Source organism: Nannospalax galili, unplaced genomic scaffold, assembly GCF_000622305.1.
Source record: "Nannospalax galili isolate Female #2095 unplaced genomic scaffold, S.galili_v1.0 scaffold284, whole genome shotgun sequence".
Classification (NCBI taxonomy): Eukaryota; Metazoa; Chordata; class Mammalia; order Rodentia; family Spalacidae; genus Nannospalax; species Nannospalax galili.
Genome location: NW_008354281.1, coordinates 6862447 through 6882093, shown reverse-complemented (window position 1 = coordinate 6882093; position 19647 = coordinate 6862447). Strand labels below are relative to the sequence as shown.

Below are 19647 nucleotides of genomic sequence, written 5' to 3'. Positions count from 1 at the left end.
AAAAGCAACTCTCTTCTCCCTTCCCTCATTTGTCTAAAAGTAGGACGTAAATTTACAAAGTTGATCTTGAATTGTTGGTTAAGAAATCAGAACTATAAATGTGAGTTTAGCCGCCAGTGAACCAAATGAGAAATTTTCAGACTGTTTCTAGAAGCCTCGAGGCTCAGTAAAGATGCTGGGGAATAAAGGGGCTGCTGAGAGGAAAGAGCTGATTCTGTTGCTTCTCAGCCACAGCAGGCCTGCCTCTGCAGGGCTGCCTGCAGGGCTGGTTGCATGGTGCACCCAATATGGTACACAGGGCTTGTTGGACTCAGGAAGGCCCTGGTTTGGATTCAAAGCTCTGTAGAGGCCATCTTGAAATGCTTAGTCATTTTATATTTGAATTTGAGTCTTGCAAGTGAAATTCAATGCCCCTGAGTGCACCACCGTGTTCTGAGCCAAACCCCTGATGGCCATCTGGTCTAGGCTGCTGGAGGAGAGTGAGAGCCCTGGCTGGCTGCTCCCTCCTCCCCATGGCTCCTGCAGAGCCTCAGTGTTTGTGTCTCCAGCCCCTTGGTAGGCCCCCTATGCGCTTCCTTCGACCCTTTTTTTTCTGGTCAGACGCTTTTGATCCTTCATGAATTTCCCTGTCATCTTCTTCTTGCTCTTCAGTGAGGCTCCTTATTTAAATTTCTGTATTTCTTGGCATTTGCTATGGGAAACACACTTGTCAGTTCAACAGTTGGAGATGGAAAAAAGATCTCTGTCTAACCTTTAAGCCAGTAGTCTTACTTCTAGGAATTTATTCCAAGGAAGCAACTAAAAATAAAGTTTTAGTCAAAAGGAGTATTATCCCAGTAGTGTTTATTATTAGAATCTGGAAACAAACGTCCAATTAGAGAGGATTGTTTCAACGGCAGTGCATCCATACAACCAACAGATATGTGAAAAATAACAAGGCTGAATGTTTACTGGCATGGAAAAATTATCATTAATGTATTAAGTGAAAATGTCAAGTTACAAAATTATTTTTTAAATCTCATTTTTATGAAAAAAAATACGTGTATCATTATGGAAAAAGCTCTGCATGGTAGAATTTCTGGTGACTTTTTGCTTTTGACTTACTTTTTCTCCACCATCTTGGGATTGCTTATAATACCTGCCCCGTGCAAGCCTCTCATACCATCATCTCCTTGCCTCCCCAGGTGTGCTGGAAGATGGACTGTCGTCTAATGGTGTGCCCCGATCTGCTGTCCCAGGTGGAATAACCAACCCAGAGAAGAAGATGAACTGTGGGACACAGTGCCCAAACTCCCAGAGCCTCAGCTCAGGCCCTCTGACCCAGAAACAGAATGGCCTTTGGACCACAGAGGTATGGGTCACAGCCACAGAATCAACTAGGGACTGGAGGACAGGGGTGGAGCTTGCTTCAGATCAAGACCAGTAAAACTATGTCCAGGGAAGGAGCATGTTGGCAGTGGAAATTCTCCATGCTTCCAAATAAAACTTGCTGCCAACCTCACCCTAACCATTTTTCTGAGGGATGCTGGGTTTTGTTTACTCTGCTTAAATGGGTCCTTGATATTTGTCCTCTAGAAGAGTGTGTGTGCTTAGGCACGGCTTTGTCTAACAATCTCCTTGTTTTAGTAATGAGGATCGTGAAGGTTATAGGAACCATCAGTACTGGGTCAGGCAGCTGGCCAGTCTTGGGGTTGTCGAGGAGGGGAGAAGGCAGAGGAAGAAGCCAGCAGACCAGTGTGGTAGGAAACCAGCTTGGCATTTTACCTCACATTCCCCAGCCAGGGAGCAGTGCAAAAGTCCCCAAGAGTGATTCTTGTAGGATAAGGTAACAGCCTTACCCCACACTGTTGCTGTTGGAAAGGAGGCAGGGCAGTCATTCCTGGACCTGGCTAGCATCTTCTCTGATCCTTTTCTCCCCAGAGCCATTATTGTAAGGTGCTCCTTCTGCCACACTTGTCTCTTCCATGTAAGGGAGGATGCAACCCAGAACAAACGCTCTGAGTAGGCCAGGCTCTGGGGCTGCAGTCTGTTCCTCCTCCCCTGTCCTCCTCTCCTCCCTGAAGTCTACCACTTACTCTCTGAATCAACCCATTTTCTCCCCTTTCCTTTCAAAACTCACTGTTCCCATCCCTTTGGGCTAGGGCCACCTGCTTTCTGAGGGCACAACTTCTAGCTCACTATGGAATTCTTGCTCACATCAATGAGTGGCTTCTAGAAGCTTTGATCAGATAATTGGTTATGAATTCAGCTCTGAGGTTCACTAACTAAGGAGGCTTGCAGGAATCAGTCTCCCAGAATCTCAGTTTCCTTAAACACACAGTGGAAATAAAATAACACTCAAAGGAGTAAACAGATGGGCTTGCTCTTGTAAATTGAGTTATTCATAACAATGGCAGTGAGGATAAATGGAATACATCCCAACCTCATTAAGAGGAATGCCAATGGGCCCTTCAGCCAGTACAGAAGATAATACGGAGATAGAGGTGAGAGTAATGGTGGTCTTCCAAGGGTCCTGTACTGTCCACTCTGCCTGTGCATAAGTTGACCTTCAAGAGACCCAGACCAAGGTAGACTGGGCCCCACAGAACCATGCTCAGAAGCTTGGTGACAATTCTAGTGAAGGACTAGGCATGAGTCCCCAACCCTCCGCCCCATACTTGAGACCCTACTCTTTCAGCCAGAATGAGTCATGGTAGAGAGGTGGCAGATTTACCTGGGCAATGACTTGATCCATGTACTTGTTTCCCCCACCTCACTTCCTGCCCTCATCATCCATCACTTCAAAATTGTATTCTGCACTTTACAAAGTCCTTTTAGGTCTACTAGGCCATTAAATCCTCCCAAGAGCATCACCCCCATTTTACAGGCAAGTAAACTGAGGTTTGCTATCAAGTTGTATGTATTGTATGACCTGAATATGGGACATGGCCACATCCATATAAGTGCTGGAGATAGGTGGGTCATAAGATCATAAAGCAGCATCCAGGGCTGTAGCTCAGTAGATAGCTGCTTGCCTAGCAGTACAAAATCATGGGCTGACGCTCTAGCACCATGTAACCAGACATGGGTAATTGCAGTACTCAAAAGGTGGAGGTAGGATGATCAGAAGTTCAAGGTCATCCTCAGCTATATTTTACAATAGCTGGAGAACTGTGTGCATAATTTGAATACCACAATTCTAGTTCCAAATTTGAATCTCTTCCTGAGCTTGTGCCATTTGGTATTGCATTCTTTTGTAATGCTGGGCAGCAACGGGGAGCAGAATAACAGCTTCCAGTAGGCCTGGAAAGCACACGAGGGCCAGCTGACTCGCCACGGCTGGCCGCGTTACCAAGCTAGCATGTTCAGAAATTAGATATGCCTCATTCATTTTCCATTTATTTTCAACTTATGATGGGCTTATTGTATGTAAGCCATGGTGTCAGTGTTTCACAGTGTCTCCCCTCATGCACCATCACCTGGCTGATGACTCTTCAGCATTTTAAAGAAGCTTTTCTAGTCCAGGAGACACCCTAGGAGTCGCCTACAGCCTCATCTACAAACCTCTTGCAGTTTTCTCATTCAGATTACCAGACAAGTTTGTGGGTTAAAAGCAATCCCTGCTAGGCCTGGAAACTTTCCTCATAGTTCCTATAAGTATTCTTAAGATCTGATGAGTGCTGTTCAGATGCCAGACACTGCTCGAGTGCCAAGGACTCAGGAATGGGAAAGGCAGATGTGTTTGCTCTGAGAGCCAGTTTTGATTGGGGTGAGAGTGAGAAGCAGATAATATGGAACAAATAAGGCAGCTGCAGACTTGAAAGGTGTTCTGAAGGCCCTGGAAGGTCACTATAGGGGGTAATAACTGTTCTGCTTAGCACAGATGCCCCTCCATAGCTCACTCCTTTCTGAAGGGTGATAGGGCATAACAACAGTACGGATGACCACGAGCAACAGCATTTTATGCGTTGAGCCCTATCTACTTCACATCCCATCAAATGAACCATATCTCTTTTTCTTTCTGGTCCCTGCTTTCTTCCTGGCATTAATAGCTGCTAACTGTCAAAACGATTGTGCCAGCAATAATCTTTCACGGGTTGGAACCAACTGCTTTGGTAGGGAATGCTTTACTGCACACAGCTTTCCTTGATTGTTTGGGACCAAATTGACCTCATAGCATCTAAGAAATCATTGGCTTGGTGTTCTTTGCCCGACTCCCCACCTTTGCTTCACAAACAGCATGCAAGGAAGCTCTGAAGCTAGCTTCCCTTCTGCTAATTAGCAGTTCAGGAACTCTGGGCTGCCTCCAAACACTCACTCTAACCACAGGTGCCATTTCGTGGGGCTTAGAACTCACCCCCTTCCTTAAAAGAAAAATAAATAAATAAATAAATAAATAAAATAAAATGAACCAACCCTCTCAGGGCCAGCGAGGAGATGGTTCAGTAGGTTAGGGTACTTACTGCCAATCATTACAACCTGAGTTTGATCCCTGGAACCCACATAGTGGAAAGAGCAAACTGACACAGGCAAGTTATCCTCTGACCTCCCACACACACACACACACACACACACACACAGAGAGAGAGGGGGGGGAGAAAAAGAGAGAGAGAGAGAGAATAAATATTAAAAACCCCTAAATTATTAGTCAGTCAGGTGGAAGTAGAAATGTACCTGCCTGAATACAGCTGTAAGCAGAGCTCTCAGCATGTGACTGGCTGCCCACGGGGCTTTCATATCTTCAAAAGCTGCACATTTTCCAGTTGCTTTATTATTCTTGGCAAAGTGACCAGGCCACGCTAAAAGAATTGGCCATTGTCTGGACTAATTCTCAGCTAAGGGACTTCCTCCAGAAGTCTCACCGCCCCCCACCCCAAGTGCAATGTGTGGCTCAGTCTAGGAAACATGGGGGAAACCCCACAGAGCTCAAAGAAGGATAGGATCAGGGAGGAATTTTCCTGGACTATGGTCATGTGAGGCACATCAAGGAAGAGCTTGGACAGCAAAGGGGAGCCTCTTAGGAAAACAAAAACAAAGCACTAAAAAGAGGGAGAGAGCAAATGAAACCATGGGGGACCCAGGGGGAAAGCTGTTGAAAGAGCTTGTGGGGGCATTCTTTTGCAGCCCACACCTGGGAAAAAGGAAGGGATCTATGATGGCAGCATGGAGAGATTTCTGTAGGGATTTGCAAGACGTAATGTTCACCTAAGGCTCTGCAGCAAAACCAGTTCAGTTAGATGGCGCTCAGGCCATAGCTCTCCTTATTCACTGTGGTTTTCTCTTGATATCTGAGCTGACTTCAGGTTTATGTACCTAGTAGGCACTCAGTAACTGCATGAGGTTACTGAGTTGAATGAGATAGCCTAGCAATTCATGAAGATTCAAAAAGGGCTTCCCCTGCACTGGCCCTGCTCCAGCACCACCATCCTGTCATGGCTGCTCTGCTATCTTCCTCATGATCACCTCTCCACTCATTTGTTTTGGTTTATTTATTCACTTTATTAATTCACTTTATTTATTCACTTTATTTATTTTAAATTTATGATGTAGGGTCTCCCTAGTAGCCCCAGTTGGTCTGGCTATATAGACCAGGCTGGTCTTGATCTCACAGAGATTCACTTGCCTCTGCCTCCTGAGTGTCAGGATTAAAGGTATGTACCACTACACCTGGCTTCATCTCTCCATTTGACATTCATGGGGAAAAGCAACACTTCCTGATGGCTCCGTAGGCTGAGTCAAAGCAAGTCTGATCCCATTGTCTAAGGCTAACAGCTGGCCCTTGGTGGAGTTATTGAGATGGGATATTTCCTGATTAACCTTACGTTAATGCTCTAAAATTCAGGAGGCCGCAGGAAGTCAATTCATGGAATTTGGGAACTGGAGGTTTCTTATTGTCTGTCTTCCTTAAATGGGGACCTGACTGAAATGAAGTCCAAGGCCTTGAGTTGCAGCCTACAAGACTAAGCTCTTTTAACTCAGAAGGAGGTGTTAATGTTGTCTAGGGGTCTTGATTGACTTTATTTTCTCCACTAAAGATTAAAAGGCAGGAAAAATCTCAGACATAGCAGAGAACAACAGGCAAACAGACTTTATTTAGAAAAAAAATGAAGAAACACACACATACACACATTCACACAAAGAGATAAGCTCTCCACAAGTGAAGAGGGGACTGGGAAACCTAAAAAAAAAATCTAAAATCTCCAGGAGGGCTGGGCCTTTTAAGTGTTTTTTGCTGGTATGGGGCAGGTCTCCCTCTCCTCACTTTGGACTGGTCAACTTAAACAAAGAGAGAGCTCCCAGGTCACAGGTCCAAGTCTCTAGGGCCAGTCTTGGTTTTATCTAAACTGGGACCCTGCTGCATGGGGGTGGGGGAAGACACACAGAGTCTTTGTCTCAGAAGCAGCAACAAGAAGTGTACCATCTTTATTAGTCCTCAGTGACCCTGTCTGCTTATCAGGGATTTAGTCCCTTACAGTGGGGAGTAAGCAACATGTTAGATTTAAGAGAGCAGGAAAAGGAAGGAGTTTAAAGTGTACAAATAAGAGTCAAAGCCAGACCTGCCATAGGCAAGGAAAGAATGTTCCTCTGTTCAAGGAACACAGCAAAGGCTGACAAGCTCTTCAGAGAGGAATGAGGATCTGATCGAAAGGGGAGCAGTCTGGGCTTACGTAGGAACTCTGCTGCACATAGTTGCAAGAGTTAACGCTGTGCCGGGGTCTGGTGTCCTTGAGGGTCTCTCTTCCCAAGATTATTTTCTCAGGCAGGTGAGTTACCTATTGCACTAATAGAGACAGGTGGGCTCCATAAACAGTCTCAGTCCAGGGAGCGACCAGTCGATAAGGCTTGAGCAAGGCCAGGCTGCCAATTTAGGGCCAGTTAGCCACTCTAAGGGATTTATGGCTTTCCCTAGTGAGGCTTGTGGCTCTTCTGTAATTCACACAATCTATCACAGCTGACATTTTTGGAGTGTCTATTATGTACCAGACACTGTATATGGCATGTTTTTAACCCCCACGACCCTGAAAGGTTAGGTATCCTTCTCTACCTGGAAAAATAGAGGCCTACAAGCTGAATGTTTGTCCAGCATCATCCACTGAGCTATGTTTTGGCCATGTTGAAATTCAAACTATTTCCCTCTCATTACCTGAATCATAATGCTGGAGAAGTTACCGTGAGCTTCATCAGAGCTCACCAGGATGTGGAACCTGGAGCCGCCTCATCACCTAGAGGACTTTATCCTTGGGCGAACTGCATTAGCCTGAGTAACTTCAGTTGCCTTGTAGTGCAAGCAAGCACAGTAAGATCACCATCTGTTTCAGTGGTGATGTATGAGAAATCAATTATTTACATAATTGAAATCCAGCAGGAAAGTTCTAGGGCATTTACGCGGGACAATGCAAATAGGTTCTGTGCCTGGGGATTTCTCTTTCTCCTTTTCTCTCGCTCTGTTTTTGTTTTATTTTAGAGCCGACGCTCTGGCCTCTAATTTGCTATGTACCCAGGGACAGCCTTGAACTCCTGATCCGCCTGCCTCCACCTCCCGAAGTACTGGGATTATAGGCATGTGCCACTATGCCCTGCCTTCCTTTTCTTTCTGAAGATTTATCATTACATGTCTGTTCTTCAAATTATTTATTAGATGTCTATTATGTGATAGGCACTAAGATAGACTCTTGAGATCAAGCTAGTCTAGGACTGTACTTTCTTGAGGTTTATAATCTGATGATTAAGTAGAAAATAGTTAAGTGTACAGTTCAAACTGAGGTGAAAGGCTAGACAGGAAGTAAGAATTACTGAGCGCGAGAATAACAAAGTTCTATGATGGTATATACTTCCTGTAACAGCCCATGGATAATTACTAACCATGAGTACCCGGGAGGAAGACACTGGGAACCAGAGCATGGTATTACCATACCCTTTTCTATTCTTTAATTTTTGTGTTTTTTTTTTTTTTTTTTTTTTTTTTTTTTTTGAGACAGGGTCTAAATGTATAGTCCATAGTTTGTAGCCTAGGCTGGACTTTAACTTTCAATCTTCCTGCCTCAGCTTTCCAGGTTCTGGTATCATAGGTATGTACCACTGATGATGATCTGGCTCATCAATTCATCAATTTTTTTTGTTGTTGTTGTTCTTTTTTTTGGATAGGGTTTCCCTAGTCCCAGCCTGCCTGGAAGTCACTATAGACCAGGCTGTCCTTGATCTCACAGAGATCTATCTGCCTGCCTCTGCCTCCTAAGGACTGGGATTAAAGTTGTGTGCAACCATGCCTTAAAAACAAACAAATAAAAATCAGGGTCCTGCTTTGTAGCCCTGTCTAGAACTTGCTATACAGGCTAGGCTGGCCTCAAACACAGAGATCCACCTGCCTCTGCCTCACAAGTACTGGGACAACAGGAATGTGCCACCACATCTGTCTATTTAAAAAACTATAATAATTTTATTGCTTTTTTTTTCCTTTTGAGACAAACTCTCATATAGCCCAGGCTGGCCTCAACTCCTTTTGTAGCTGAAGCTGGCCTGATCCTCCTGCTTCTACCTCTCAAATGCTGGGATTATAGGTTTGTGCTACACCCAGCATTGGTTTTATCATTAAAAATACTAATACCACAGGGGGGAAAAAAAGATATCTGACAAGCCAGATTCTCAGTAAGCCTTGCTTTTCTTTGTTGAGTCCAAGCAAAGCCAAGGACATCTCTATTTTCATTTAGGGTAAAACAAGAAAAGGCTGAGCAAATTTTGCTGGAGTTTTGAGTCCAGGTTTCTCTGAGGCCAGCACGCTGTCCCCACCTCCACAGGGAATGAGCTGGATCACTGACTTCTGAACCCCAAGAGAAACAAGTCCATCTGGGTTGGAGGCTGCCAAGACGTTATCATCGACAATCTGGCTATCCTTGAGAAATGGCAGCCAGCAAATAACTTGTAATTAAAGAGGCCTATCAAGGGGACTTGAAGCTATAATTCACAGAGTTCTAAACCTGTGGGAATAAAAACGAAACAAGAGAGGAATAGAAAAAATCTGTTGATGTAGGTAAGAGACAAGAGGTGGCCCATTACTGAGTCAGTGGTGACAAAGCTCACAAAATAAGATCATCAGAAGTGAAGGAAAGCTTGAACTAGCAGATAGCTGTAAAGAAAAAGGTGCCAAATAGGTTTCTCTCATCTTCAAACAGAGCCATGAGATAGATGTTTTTAAAGCCAGCAATTACAATACAGACACAATTTCCTTTCTTGTCATTAAAGAACAAGTGGGATATTGAATACCAAGTTTTCCCTGGCTGAAAACCATACCAGAGGTGGGTATATCTATTCTGTAAAGTGGTTCTGAGGGGCAAAGAGATTAACAGTTCCTTATATCTACACAACTTTATCAAAAGAGAGAAAAGCCACTTCTCAGAACTTCTACAGAAAATATCTGGCACCGCCATGGTTTTCTTTCTTCTTTTTTCCCTCCTATTTGAGTTTGGAATCTGTGTTAATTACTTTTCTCATTCCTGCATCAAAGTATCAGAGAAAAGCCACTTAAAGAAGGAAAAGTTCATTTTGGCTCACAGTTTTAAGGGATTATTTTAGTTTACAGTTTCAGAGCTACAATACATGCATACTGGCAGGAGCATAAAGTGGCTTAGTTATACTATGTCTGTAGCCAGGAAGCAGAGACTGGACAGGAAGTAGGGTGGAGCTACAAAACCTTAAGCCCTACCCCCAGTGACTCACTTCCTCCAAGGCTCCACCTCTTAAAGGATCAACAGCCTTCCCAAACAGCACCACTAGCTGGAGAACAAACACATGGAGGGCATTTCACATTCAAGTCACAACAGAATCTAAGTCTTCCATGTGGTAACTTTAAGGTTCAGATAGCCCTGCCCCATCACCAACAGGATCCCAAGGACTTCTCATGCTCCTGATAAAAGGGAACCTAGGTGATAAGCACCTTGGTCTTTGAAGTCAAGAGAAGCAGACTTTTCTCCACTGTTTGGCCAGCACATCAGGCTTCCCCTTTGATGTCTAAAGAGAACAGGCTTTAACAGTCCTGCTTTTCCCCTGCTCCAACTTAAAAAAAAAAAAAAAACATCTTCCCGCATTCTGCAGGAAGCAGAAGCCTCCTTTTTTAAAAGACCCCAGCTCAAGACCCTGGCAGACATTTTCCCTGCCTGGAAGGGAATCTGTCCCATGTGTTCCTTTGCTAATAAACCCTATTTTGATGGAGTTTTATCTGTGTCCTGGTGCCTCCTCCTCCATTCTCTTGTTCTCCGCCAACTTTTTACCTATCAGTAACTAGATTTGCAACAGCTTCCAACCTCCTGGATCTCCTCACAGTTATAAAAGGTGGGCATCTGTGGGTGGCTGTCTTAGAAGCCAAATTTTTTTTTTTCTAAAAAATTTGCAAGATCAGGACTGTTGAGATGGACCTAGAGAGATGGCTCAGTGATTAAGAGCAATGGCTGCTCTTACAGAGGACCAGGATTCAATTCCCAGCACCCACATGGTAGCTAACAATAGTCTGTAACTCCAGTTCCAGGGGATCTGACACCCTCTTCTGACCTCATTGAACACTGCATGACATGGGTGCACTTACACACATGCAGGCAATACACTCATACACATAAAATAAAAACAAAATATTTTTTAAGTAAAAAACTTGCAAGAAAACGTTCATTTCTAGGCTGGCAAGATGGTTCAGTGGGTAAAGATGCTTGCTGCCAAGTCTGAACACCTGAGATTAATCTCCAGAACTCATAGGTGTAAAGAGATAACCAATTCCCAAAAGCTGACCTCCCCACACAGGCACCATAGCAAGGACATTTTTCCCAACACACACACACACAAACACACAAAATAAATAAATAAATCTAAAAGAAGGAAAATGTGCAGTTTTGATTGGTTTGCTGAATTTAATCTTGTAATTATTTGAAAATGGGTTTGTTTGGGTATCAAAACCCCAGCTTGTCCTTTATCCACAGCCCATCTCTTATAGAATTATTGTTGTTAGTTAGCCATTGCCACAATAATCATCAGTTTCAGTACAGTAAGTGCTTTGATAACAATTTAGTATATTTTGCTGGGCATGGTGGCATGTGCCTTTAATCCAAGCCCTCAGGAGGCAGAAGCAGGCGGTACATTTGACATAATGTTTCGAAGGAAATTAATGGCAATAGCTACCATTAGAATAATGTCCTGGTTTGCTAGGACCTGAGATTATTTATAGACTGTGGGACTTTTGATTTTAAAATAGGTCAGCAAACCAGAACCTTTACCATTGCTAAGTGAGAGGCTTATTCTTCTTGAAAACATCCAAGAAGCAGACTTCATTTTTGTGTTTCTCAGGTAAAAGATCAAGACTCAGCCCACTTGTCATGCTACCCTAGCTGGTGGCAAATCTTGTGCCAAGTCCAGGTTGTGCTGGCTCCATGGATTTTACTCAGCATGTTCCACTGAACAGACTGATGATGTACAGTTTTAAGAAACTGCCTCACTGTGGTTGGAATTATAATCATATACAACCCATACTTGATGTGAGAATGCCCGTTTTGTAGCCTTTGATGCTTTACTCCAGCTCAGAAACTGAGAACCATCAACTCCTGAAATTTTGCTTAGGATTTTAAACTTAAAAATAGGCTGAAATAAGGGTAGAGAGATGGCTTAGTACAAACATGAGGATCTGAGATCAGATCCCCAGCACCCATGTAAAAGACTGGCATGGTGGCATATACTTCTAACTTCAGTTCTGAGGTAGGCAGAGACAAGCAGATTCCCAAGGCTTGCTGGCCAGCCAGCCTGGCTGAAACGGTGTGCTCTAGGTTCAGTGAGAGATCCTGTCTCAAAAAATAATATGGAGAACAATAGAGGAAGACACCCAAAGTCGAACACACACACACACACACACACACACACACACTTAATTAATCAAAAAAACCTTTTGGTATTTTTCAAAAGACTATTTTCTGTGAATATTCTTTATTTTTTGTGACATATTACCAACAAATTAAAAAACTTTGCAACTTGGGAAGTTTGCATCTTATTCTTTTTTAAATATTTTATTTATTATTTTTATTTTATGTGTATGAGTGTTATGCCTGCATGTAGGTAACAATAACCCAAATGAAAGTAAACTAGAATTGGCCTCACAGTTGCCACGCCTCCCATTAGAACACATTGTCATTGTTTGGTGTTGTTTCCTGTAGCATGATTAGCAGGCATATAGTAGCTTGATGTAAATACAGTTCAATGTGAAGTGGAAGATCAAGCAACTGCTTAGGAAGAATGCTTTGAGGATCGAGATAGATAGATAGACAGAGAGATAGATAATCAGATGTGTCTAATTTGAAGGATGGGAGACTAAGTTCTCTGCTTTTGAGGAGAAATAATCCCATAAATCCTTGCTAGTTCTGTTGTCAGTGCAAGCACTGTAGACCCAAACATAAGACAGAACCTCAAGATGTACTATTTGTTGTTAAAGCAACGTTGCATCAAAAGGGCGATGCTGGCATCCATCCATCCATTCATCCATTTACTCAGCCAAAGATAAATTGAGGACTCACTATATCTCAGAACTGTGCTGAGGACACTAAAAGGAAAATAATGAAATTCTATCTTTTAAAATCAAGATATAAGACAAAAGTGACTGAACTGAAGTTGTCCTTGAACACCCACAGTGTCCATAAAGTATTATCTTATGCTTGGTTCCCTAGAGCAAAGCTGAAGATTCTATGAGCCTTCCACAAGAAATTGATTGATACTTGTAAGGTAGCAAGGAAGTAGGTCAGCCAGAGTTTCAAGTTCAGCAGGTATGTGAGCTTGGTTGAGCAGTTCTAGGATAGCCTTACCTTGATCCTATAGGGAGCTATGGGGTGTGTGGCATTATAGATTTGTTCTCTGAGGCAGGAGGGCCAGCTTTTTGTATCCCTAACAACTTCCTAGGGATTATGGAGTAACCTCTCTGGCATTTCTGGAGTAGTTGGTTCTAATCAGGTGAGGACAACTTTTTAAAATTTGTTATTTTTATTTATGTATATGAGTGTATAGCCTGCATGTATGTGAGTGGACCCATGTCATGCAATGCCGCAGAGGTCAGAAGAGGGCATTGGATTCCCCTGGAACTGGAGTTAAGGGCCATTCTTAGCTGCCATGTGGGTGCTAGGAATCAAACTTGGGGCCTCTGCAAGAGCAGTCAGTGGTCGTAACCGCTGAGCCATCTCTCCAGCCCCAGGTAAGGACAACTTTTGTAAAAAATAAAAATTAAAAAAAAGGAAAAGGAGGGTGCTGCAGTCAGGACTTGGCAGCTGGGGGAAGGGTGCCCCTGCTGAGTAAGGAGGATAGGAGGATACAGAGAGGACATCACCAGCAGCTACCCAAGCACACGTTGACATTTAGACACCTACCTATCATTTATGTATAAACTCAACAGAATGGCTTGTTTTGTCTGTGCTACAACAGTCCACAACTTGTTGGATGCACTTCAGTTGACATGGTTGACTTGTGTTGGAGGAACCATGCTGTACGGACAATAGGCGATTATCCACATGGAATCATACTCAGCATGGAAAGATTCTTTGGCTATGACAACTGTTCCCACAGGATCTAAGACTGTGTTTATCAGGAAGCAGAATGAGACCTGTCATCATGCAGGATGCTCATTAGGAAGTGCCTGTAGGGCAGTGCTGGTGGAAGGGAGAGATGGAGCCTGGACTAGACAGAGGGAGATTCTGAGCCTCAGATCAGACAGACAGCCTTGGGGAGCTCTGTGGAGGAATGGGTTTCACGAGCTGTGCTACTGTGGGTCACAACAGTCAGATATTTGTATCTCTTTCTTCCCATACTGGACCTCTTCTGGAAGTGCACAACCTTAGGTGAGGTAGCTCCCTGAAGCTGAGGTCACCCCTGTGAGGACAGCTAGAGGCTCTCTGCTGACTGTATTCCCTGTAGCTGAGCAGCAAATCTTTTCTGGAATGGGGATGAAGTGGCACAGACCTCTAGAGGTGACTTGCAACGTCATTTCATGCTCACTGCAACACACAGAAACACATCCAAGTATGTTACACTTTTCACAAACTCCACTGAGTTTAACCCCCTATTAAATGGAGTTTTAACCCCACTAAAGTCAGTTCACTTTATAAGAAGTGGGGTATGGGCACATGTTGAAGAAACTACAGATCAATTAATGTTTCAATTTTTAAAATTAGGGGCTGGAGAGATAGCTTAGCGGTTAAGAGCACTGACTGCTCTTGCAGAAGACCCAGGTTCGATTCCCAGCACCCACATGGCGGCTACAAACCGTCCTTAACTCCAGTTCCGGGAAATCCAAAGCCCTCCTCTGACCTCCACAGCACTGCATGGCACAGGTGCACTCACATATGTGCAGGCAATACACTCATACACATAAAAAATAAATAAATAAAATATTTAAAAAATTAATTCTGGCTTTTAGCATGGGTTTGTCTTCTAAAAATAGATAATTCTACCTTTTGAGGTTTCTCTTAATTTAGTAACAGGCATTGGGCCAAGTATTTTCTATATGTTATCTCATTTAGTCTTTATTAAATCTTATGAGGTAGATGATATTATTCCCCATTTGACAGATGAAGAAATTCATATTAATGAAGTTAGACACACCTGTCCACCATGGAGCCACAAAGTCAGCATTTGAACCAAAGCCTGACTCTGACGCTCAGCAACTTCACTGCTCTGCTAAGGCCAACTGGGGAAACTTTCTTTCACTTCCCTTTATTTTCAGTTAATCCATTCACTCAATGATATTTTACAGAGCATGTCTTATACCAGGCTCTGTGCTAGGTTGGTATTAAGGGAGCCAACAGACAAACCTGAAAAAACAGTGTAGGTATGTATCACATGCATCACATGTCACCTCCATTAATGTGTATGATTTTTATGTTTTAATGGAACATCGAAAAATTTAATTAAAGAAAACCTCTGAAGAGGAGTGATGTACATGGGTTCTTCTAGGCCATTCTCCATGCCTGTCTGTGTGTTTATAGTAATCTCAAGAAGTTCATGTAAAGAGGATAAACTTCGGATATTTGCTAGTAACTGAATTCACTGTTTTCAACTTTATAACAGGTTAAGAGAGATGCTAAGCGAATGCCTGCAAAAGAAGTCACTATCAGTGTTGCAGAGAACATCCGACAGATGGACAGAAATAAAAGAATCACAAAGAACTGCATCAACTAACAGACTGCATGTAAGAGCAGATAAAGTTCTTTGGAGGCCTTCACAGTCAAGGATCCTCAAAGAAGTGTCTCGCTTGCTAAACATAGATGCCACGGAGCGCCTTGAGAGATGGTTTGACCTGACAACACACAGCATCTTGAGCTGTGGAGACCTTCTCAGCCTCCTGTTTATCACATACAGAAAATGCATTGAACAGTCCTGAACTATGTCAATGAATTGCCAAAATGTGGTTTGTTTTGTTTTTCCCCCTTTGTAGCTTCCATAGCAGGGTCTGCTGTAGCTGTGGTGAGTTCTGACACAGAAAAGCAGGCAGGAGCAGGCTCCCTAGGGGTAAGGTTCCCATAACAGGGTGAAGCTATCCTGGTTTCGAAGTGTATGGTTTCAGACAAGCCCCTTCTTTCCTTCTTTCTTTTTAAAATACTGCCATCACAAAACTTACTGTTTTCACTTTAAAGTTGGCTCTCGTCCAACTCTAAATCCAGAAATATGAGAACCAAAGAAACAGGAAAATGCCCTGCCTTTCTTGTCTCCTTAGCTCAACAGGAGACAGATTAAACCCAGTTTCACACACAGACTCGACCAACGCCTGTGGAGTGCCTTTGAGAGGTCACTGTGACACAGTCACACCTGTTTCTCCTCTACCTGGAAAGGCCTCCCAGACAGGCATCCAAACCATAATGCCTGTATCGAACCTGTGATGGGCAATGCATCCAACCTGTGATGCCTGCCAGGGCCCAGCCAGACACTGCATTTTTTCCATAGCTTTTCACTTCCTTTAGTTTGTCATTTGTGGCTTTTGTCTCTCTAGTCAGGTCATTTGCCATTGTAATCAAAGGCTGGATACTACCTACAGGAGGGAGGTGACCTAGAACATGTGAAGACACACATGATGATTCTTTGGCCTTTCTGTACATAGCCCCAAGGACTATGTTATTTTGGTATCTGAAAAGTAATTACTTTAGAAAACCAGAACCTGGTTGATGTGTATTCACATTGACATTAAAATGACAGGCACTGTGTTGGGCAGTAGGCAACTGACACAAAAAGATATTTTGATAGGAATAATTTTCTAGCATTAAAGAAAAATGTCCAGCTGCATACATCTTCCTGCAAAGTAACAGCGTGATTTTAGAGGACTGTTAACATACGTGGGATTAGGAAAGGTAGAGTTCGAGTTATTTCAAACTGTACCAAACAAACTCCATGTTTAGCGGCAATCAGCAGCCTGATGATGTGCTTACACACTACACAGTACAGGAAGTAACCTATGCAGGCTAAAATGCACATACTGACATTATTTCCCTAAACAAGTAAAAGTGTAGATTGTATATTCATCATCATCATCATTATTATTATTATTATTATTATTATTGAACATTCAGTGTCAGCCTTGTGCCAGCTACTGTAATAGCTGTTGAGGAACTTGGAGTCCAACCAGTCATGACTATATATCCTGACTCTAAGAGTGAGTTTGATGTTCAGGAGACTGACTTGGCCCCAAGGCACAGTGTGCATTGTGACTCGCTCTGCAGTAAAATCTCGCTTTTATGTTAAGGGTAGATTTCTGTCAAATCATAGAAATAGGTGTTTTCTCCTGATCACTGTACAAACCTTTGCCATATACAACACCACATTTTCCCAAACCTCTATCATTTTGACTCCTCATTAAAGGGCTTTTAGGGAACTTCATGTTCTGACAATTTTAAAAATAAAACAAAAGCAAGCCTGGTGACTCTTATGTCCCCAGTGGCATTGCTAGGCGGGAGTCCTGCTGCGAGGTTGGCAGCGATCCTGCGAGTTCAAGGGCTTGCTCTCCAGGGCATGTGCGCTGTGTTTTGACATGTTGCTTCACCAGTTGATGTGCTGTCAGCCACAGGCTAAGCCCAGCTCCTCTTTCCAGCTCTGTGTTTGCCTCAGTTCACTAATGCATGTTTGTTTGGAATTCACCATCTTGAAAGGCTGTCTCTGCATATATAGAAACACTTTCTTACTTTGAGTGGAGAAGGGAACAGAAGGCCAGTGATCTGGCCATGCCACTGAAATTTCCATCTGGCAATGTTTTTCTTTTCTTTTCTTCTTCTTTTTTTTTAATGTGTGTTTAAGACAGGAACTGATTCTTACTGTCCTATTGGGATAACACTTTCCATTGCAAAGTTTGTGTCAATAAAGCCATTAATTTCAAACATATGTGGGTGGTTACAGAGAATCTTTACTGGAACCTTAAATCTGTATGTACAGCTGTTTATACTTCCCCACCCCACCCCCCAAAGGCAGTTTACATAAGTGATTCCTACAAATCTTCCGAACGGCCTTGTGAATTAGGTAAGAAGAATACAATTAGCTCCGACTTATACTTAGAAAGGTATTTATAGTCCACTCAGCCAGATATTGCTGGGCTGGGATGGCAGAAAGAAAAGTCAACTTCAAAATCAATGCTTTCTCCACCATTCCTGGGACCTGCCCCAGCCAGAAGAATCAGCCATCTAGAGTAGAATTGTCACCTAGCCTGAGATTAGACCAAGCCCAAGCCTATGAGGGCAGGGTGCAGGACTGAAGAGGGCAGTGATTACAGAGCTGGGTCTGGCCCAGGATCACTTAGTCCCCCAAGACAGGGTGAGCCTGATCTGGCATGAGAAGGCACTCTCAACTAAGGTCAGAAAGCAAATTCATAGTTAGGGGAAGATGGAAACTGTACTTCTTGGGATAACTGTCTGGACCTAAAGGGAAAGGAGATGGGGTGCCTGGGTTGCTGCCAGCGCCTTATGCACTTGTGGATGACTATTCCTCCTCGCTTTTCTCCAACTGCCCATCTTCACAGGTTTGTTTGTACTCCTGTGAAAGTCCTACTACCTCCCTCTGTTTATCATCCTCATCAGCCCCACTTGCAGGCCTCTCCCAAAGTCACAGCAATTCTTCCAATCATATCTGCTTCTCTAAGCAGTGTTCCCACAGAGGCGGATCCTCTGTTGAAATTAGATAGCAAACATGCTCCACTCAGCTGTCAATGGTGTGAAAACTGGGAATTCCACATACACAGCCAGCTCTGGCAGGCACCACAGCTCCAATATCCATTCTGCTCTTCATCCTCAACTGGACACACATTCATTTACAGTTAACAACTCCACTTGTGAGCCTCAGCCTCCCTGCTGCCTGGAATGAGGAGGTAATGACTGGAGTTCAGTGAGTCCATTGGGCTGCGAAGTGACTTTGGGAGTAGAAACTGTGCCAAACTGAGGAAAGTTAGAAGCCTGAGTCCCTGGTTCCAATGCAGGCTTCATGAGACCTGCATTGTTCATTCTCAGACCTTTTGTGACACAGAAATACACACTTCATTTAAGCTGCTACTTCAAGTTATAATTTGCCACCAAACCTAATTTAAATTGATACACAAAATTTCATCTTCTTTAGAAGAACTAGAAGGTCTTTGTTCCTCAGTCCCCTGATGCCACTTGACTAGTTGGCTAGAGCTCATGTCTGGAGGAGATGGAACTCGTGTCACCAGCTTGTGAGGGCCTTACCACTTAGCGTGTCTTACACACAGCAGCTCTGCCTTATTATCACCTGTCTGAAGTGGATGAATTTACTTCTACTACAATTTGTGTTCTTAAATTTCTGGTTTTCTTGTTCTTTTAGGGAGTTATTGAAATACAGAAGGTCTTCTTACCTTGTCCTATGAGTCTGGGAAGTAGCCAATATCAGCAAAGTTTTCTGAGGAGGCAAATTACAAATATGATATAATAGCTAAAATTATACATTTGTTTGCTTTCATCTTTTCTAACATATTTATTGAAAAGCTTCAATGTATATGAGAAGTTGGAAATAAAATACATCTACTCCCTGCCCTCCTGGAGAAAATGTTCTGATAGAAGAAACAAAAATAATAAAGAAATAAATAATGGCAACAATTTGAGATGATTGAAGGTGATAACATTCTTTATAGCATTTAGCAGGAAGATGAAGAAGAGAGGGGCAGGAATGAAAACTGGAAGCCAAGAGGAGGCCATCCCTGTAACCCCAGGGACAGATGCTGGTGATAAGGAATGTAGTAGTGGTGGCGGATGGGTAGCCATGGATGAATGTTGAGTGCATTTGGAAAGTAGAAAGACTATAACTCACTGATGAACTGGGTACAGGAAATGAAGAAGGAGGGAAAAATCAGGGTTCTTGGGAAAATAGGGTAAGATGGGATAGGAAAAGGTTTTTCAAATCAAGAGAATTATTCTTTTCAAATTTTTACTTATTTCTTTTAAACTTTATGTATAATTGTTTTGCCTGCATGTATGTAAGTGCACCAGTGTGTGCAATGCCCACAGAGGCCAGAAGAGGGGATCAGAGCTCTTGGAACTGGAGTTACAAACAGTTGCTAGCTGTCATGTAGGTGCTGGAAACTGAACCTGGGTTCTCTGCAAGAGTAGCCAGTGTTTTTAACCACTGAGCCATCTCTCTAGACCCTAATTCTAATTTTTTAAAAACTTATTTAAT

At 43.1% G+C, this 19647-nt stretch overlaps 1 protein-coding gene across 2 annotated transcripts in view; it reads left to right on the top strand.

The window, feature by feature from the left end:
• The window catches only part of Baalc (BAALC binder of MAP3K1 and KLF4), an 85329-nt gene extending 65989 nt beyond the window's left edge, over nt 1–19340 (top strand). The window contains exons 2-3 of one of the 2 annotated variants that reach the window (XM_008851549.3): nt 1185–1351; nt 15055–19340. In XM_008851549.3, the coding sequence (XP_008849771.1) occupies nt 1185–1351; nt 15055–15165 (278 nt within the window). In that variant the 3' untranslated portion in view covers nt 15166–19340. Of the gene's footprint in view, nt 1–1184; nt 1352–15054 lie in introns of those variants that run through there. The other variant, XM_008851550.3, reaches the window with a different exon arrangement.
• The last annotated feature ends 307 nt before the right edge of the window (nt 19341–19647 follow it).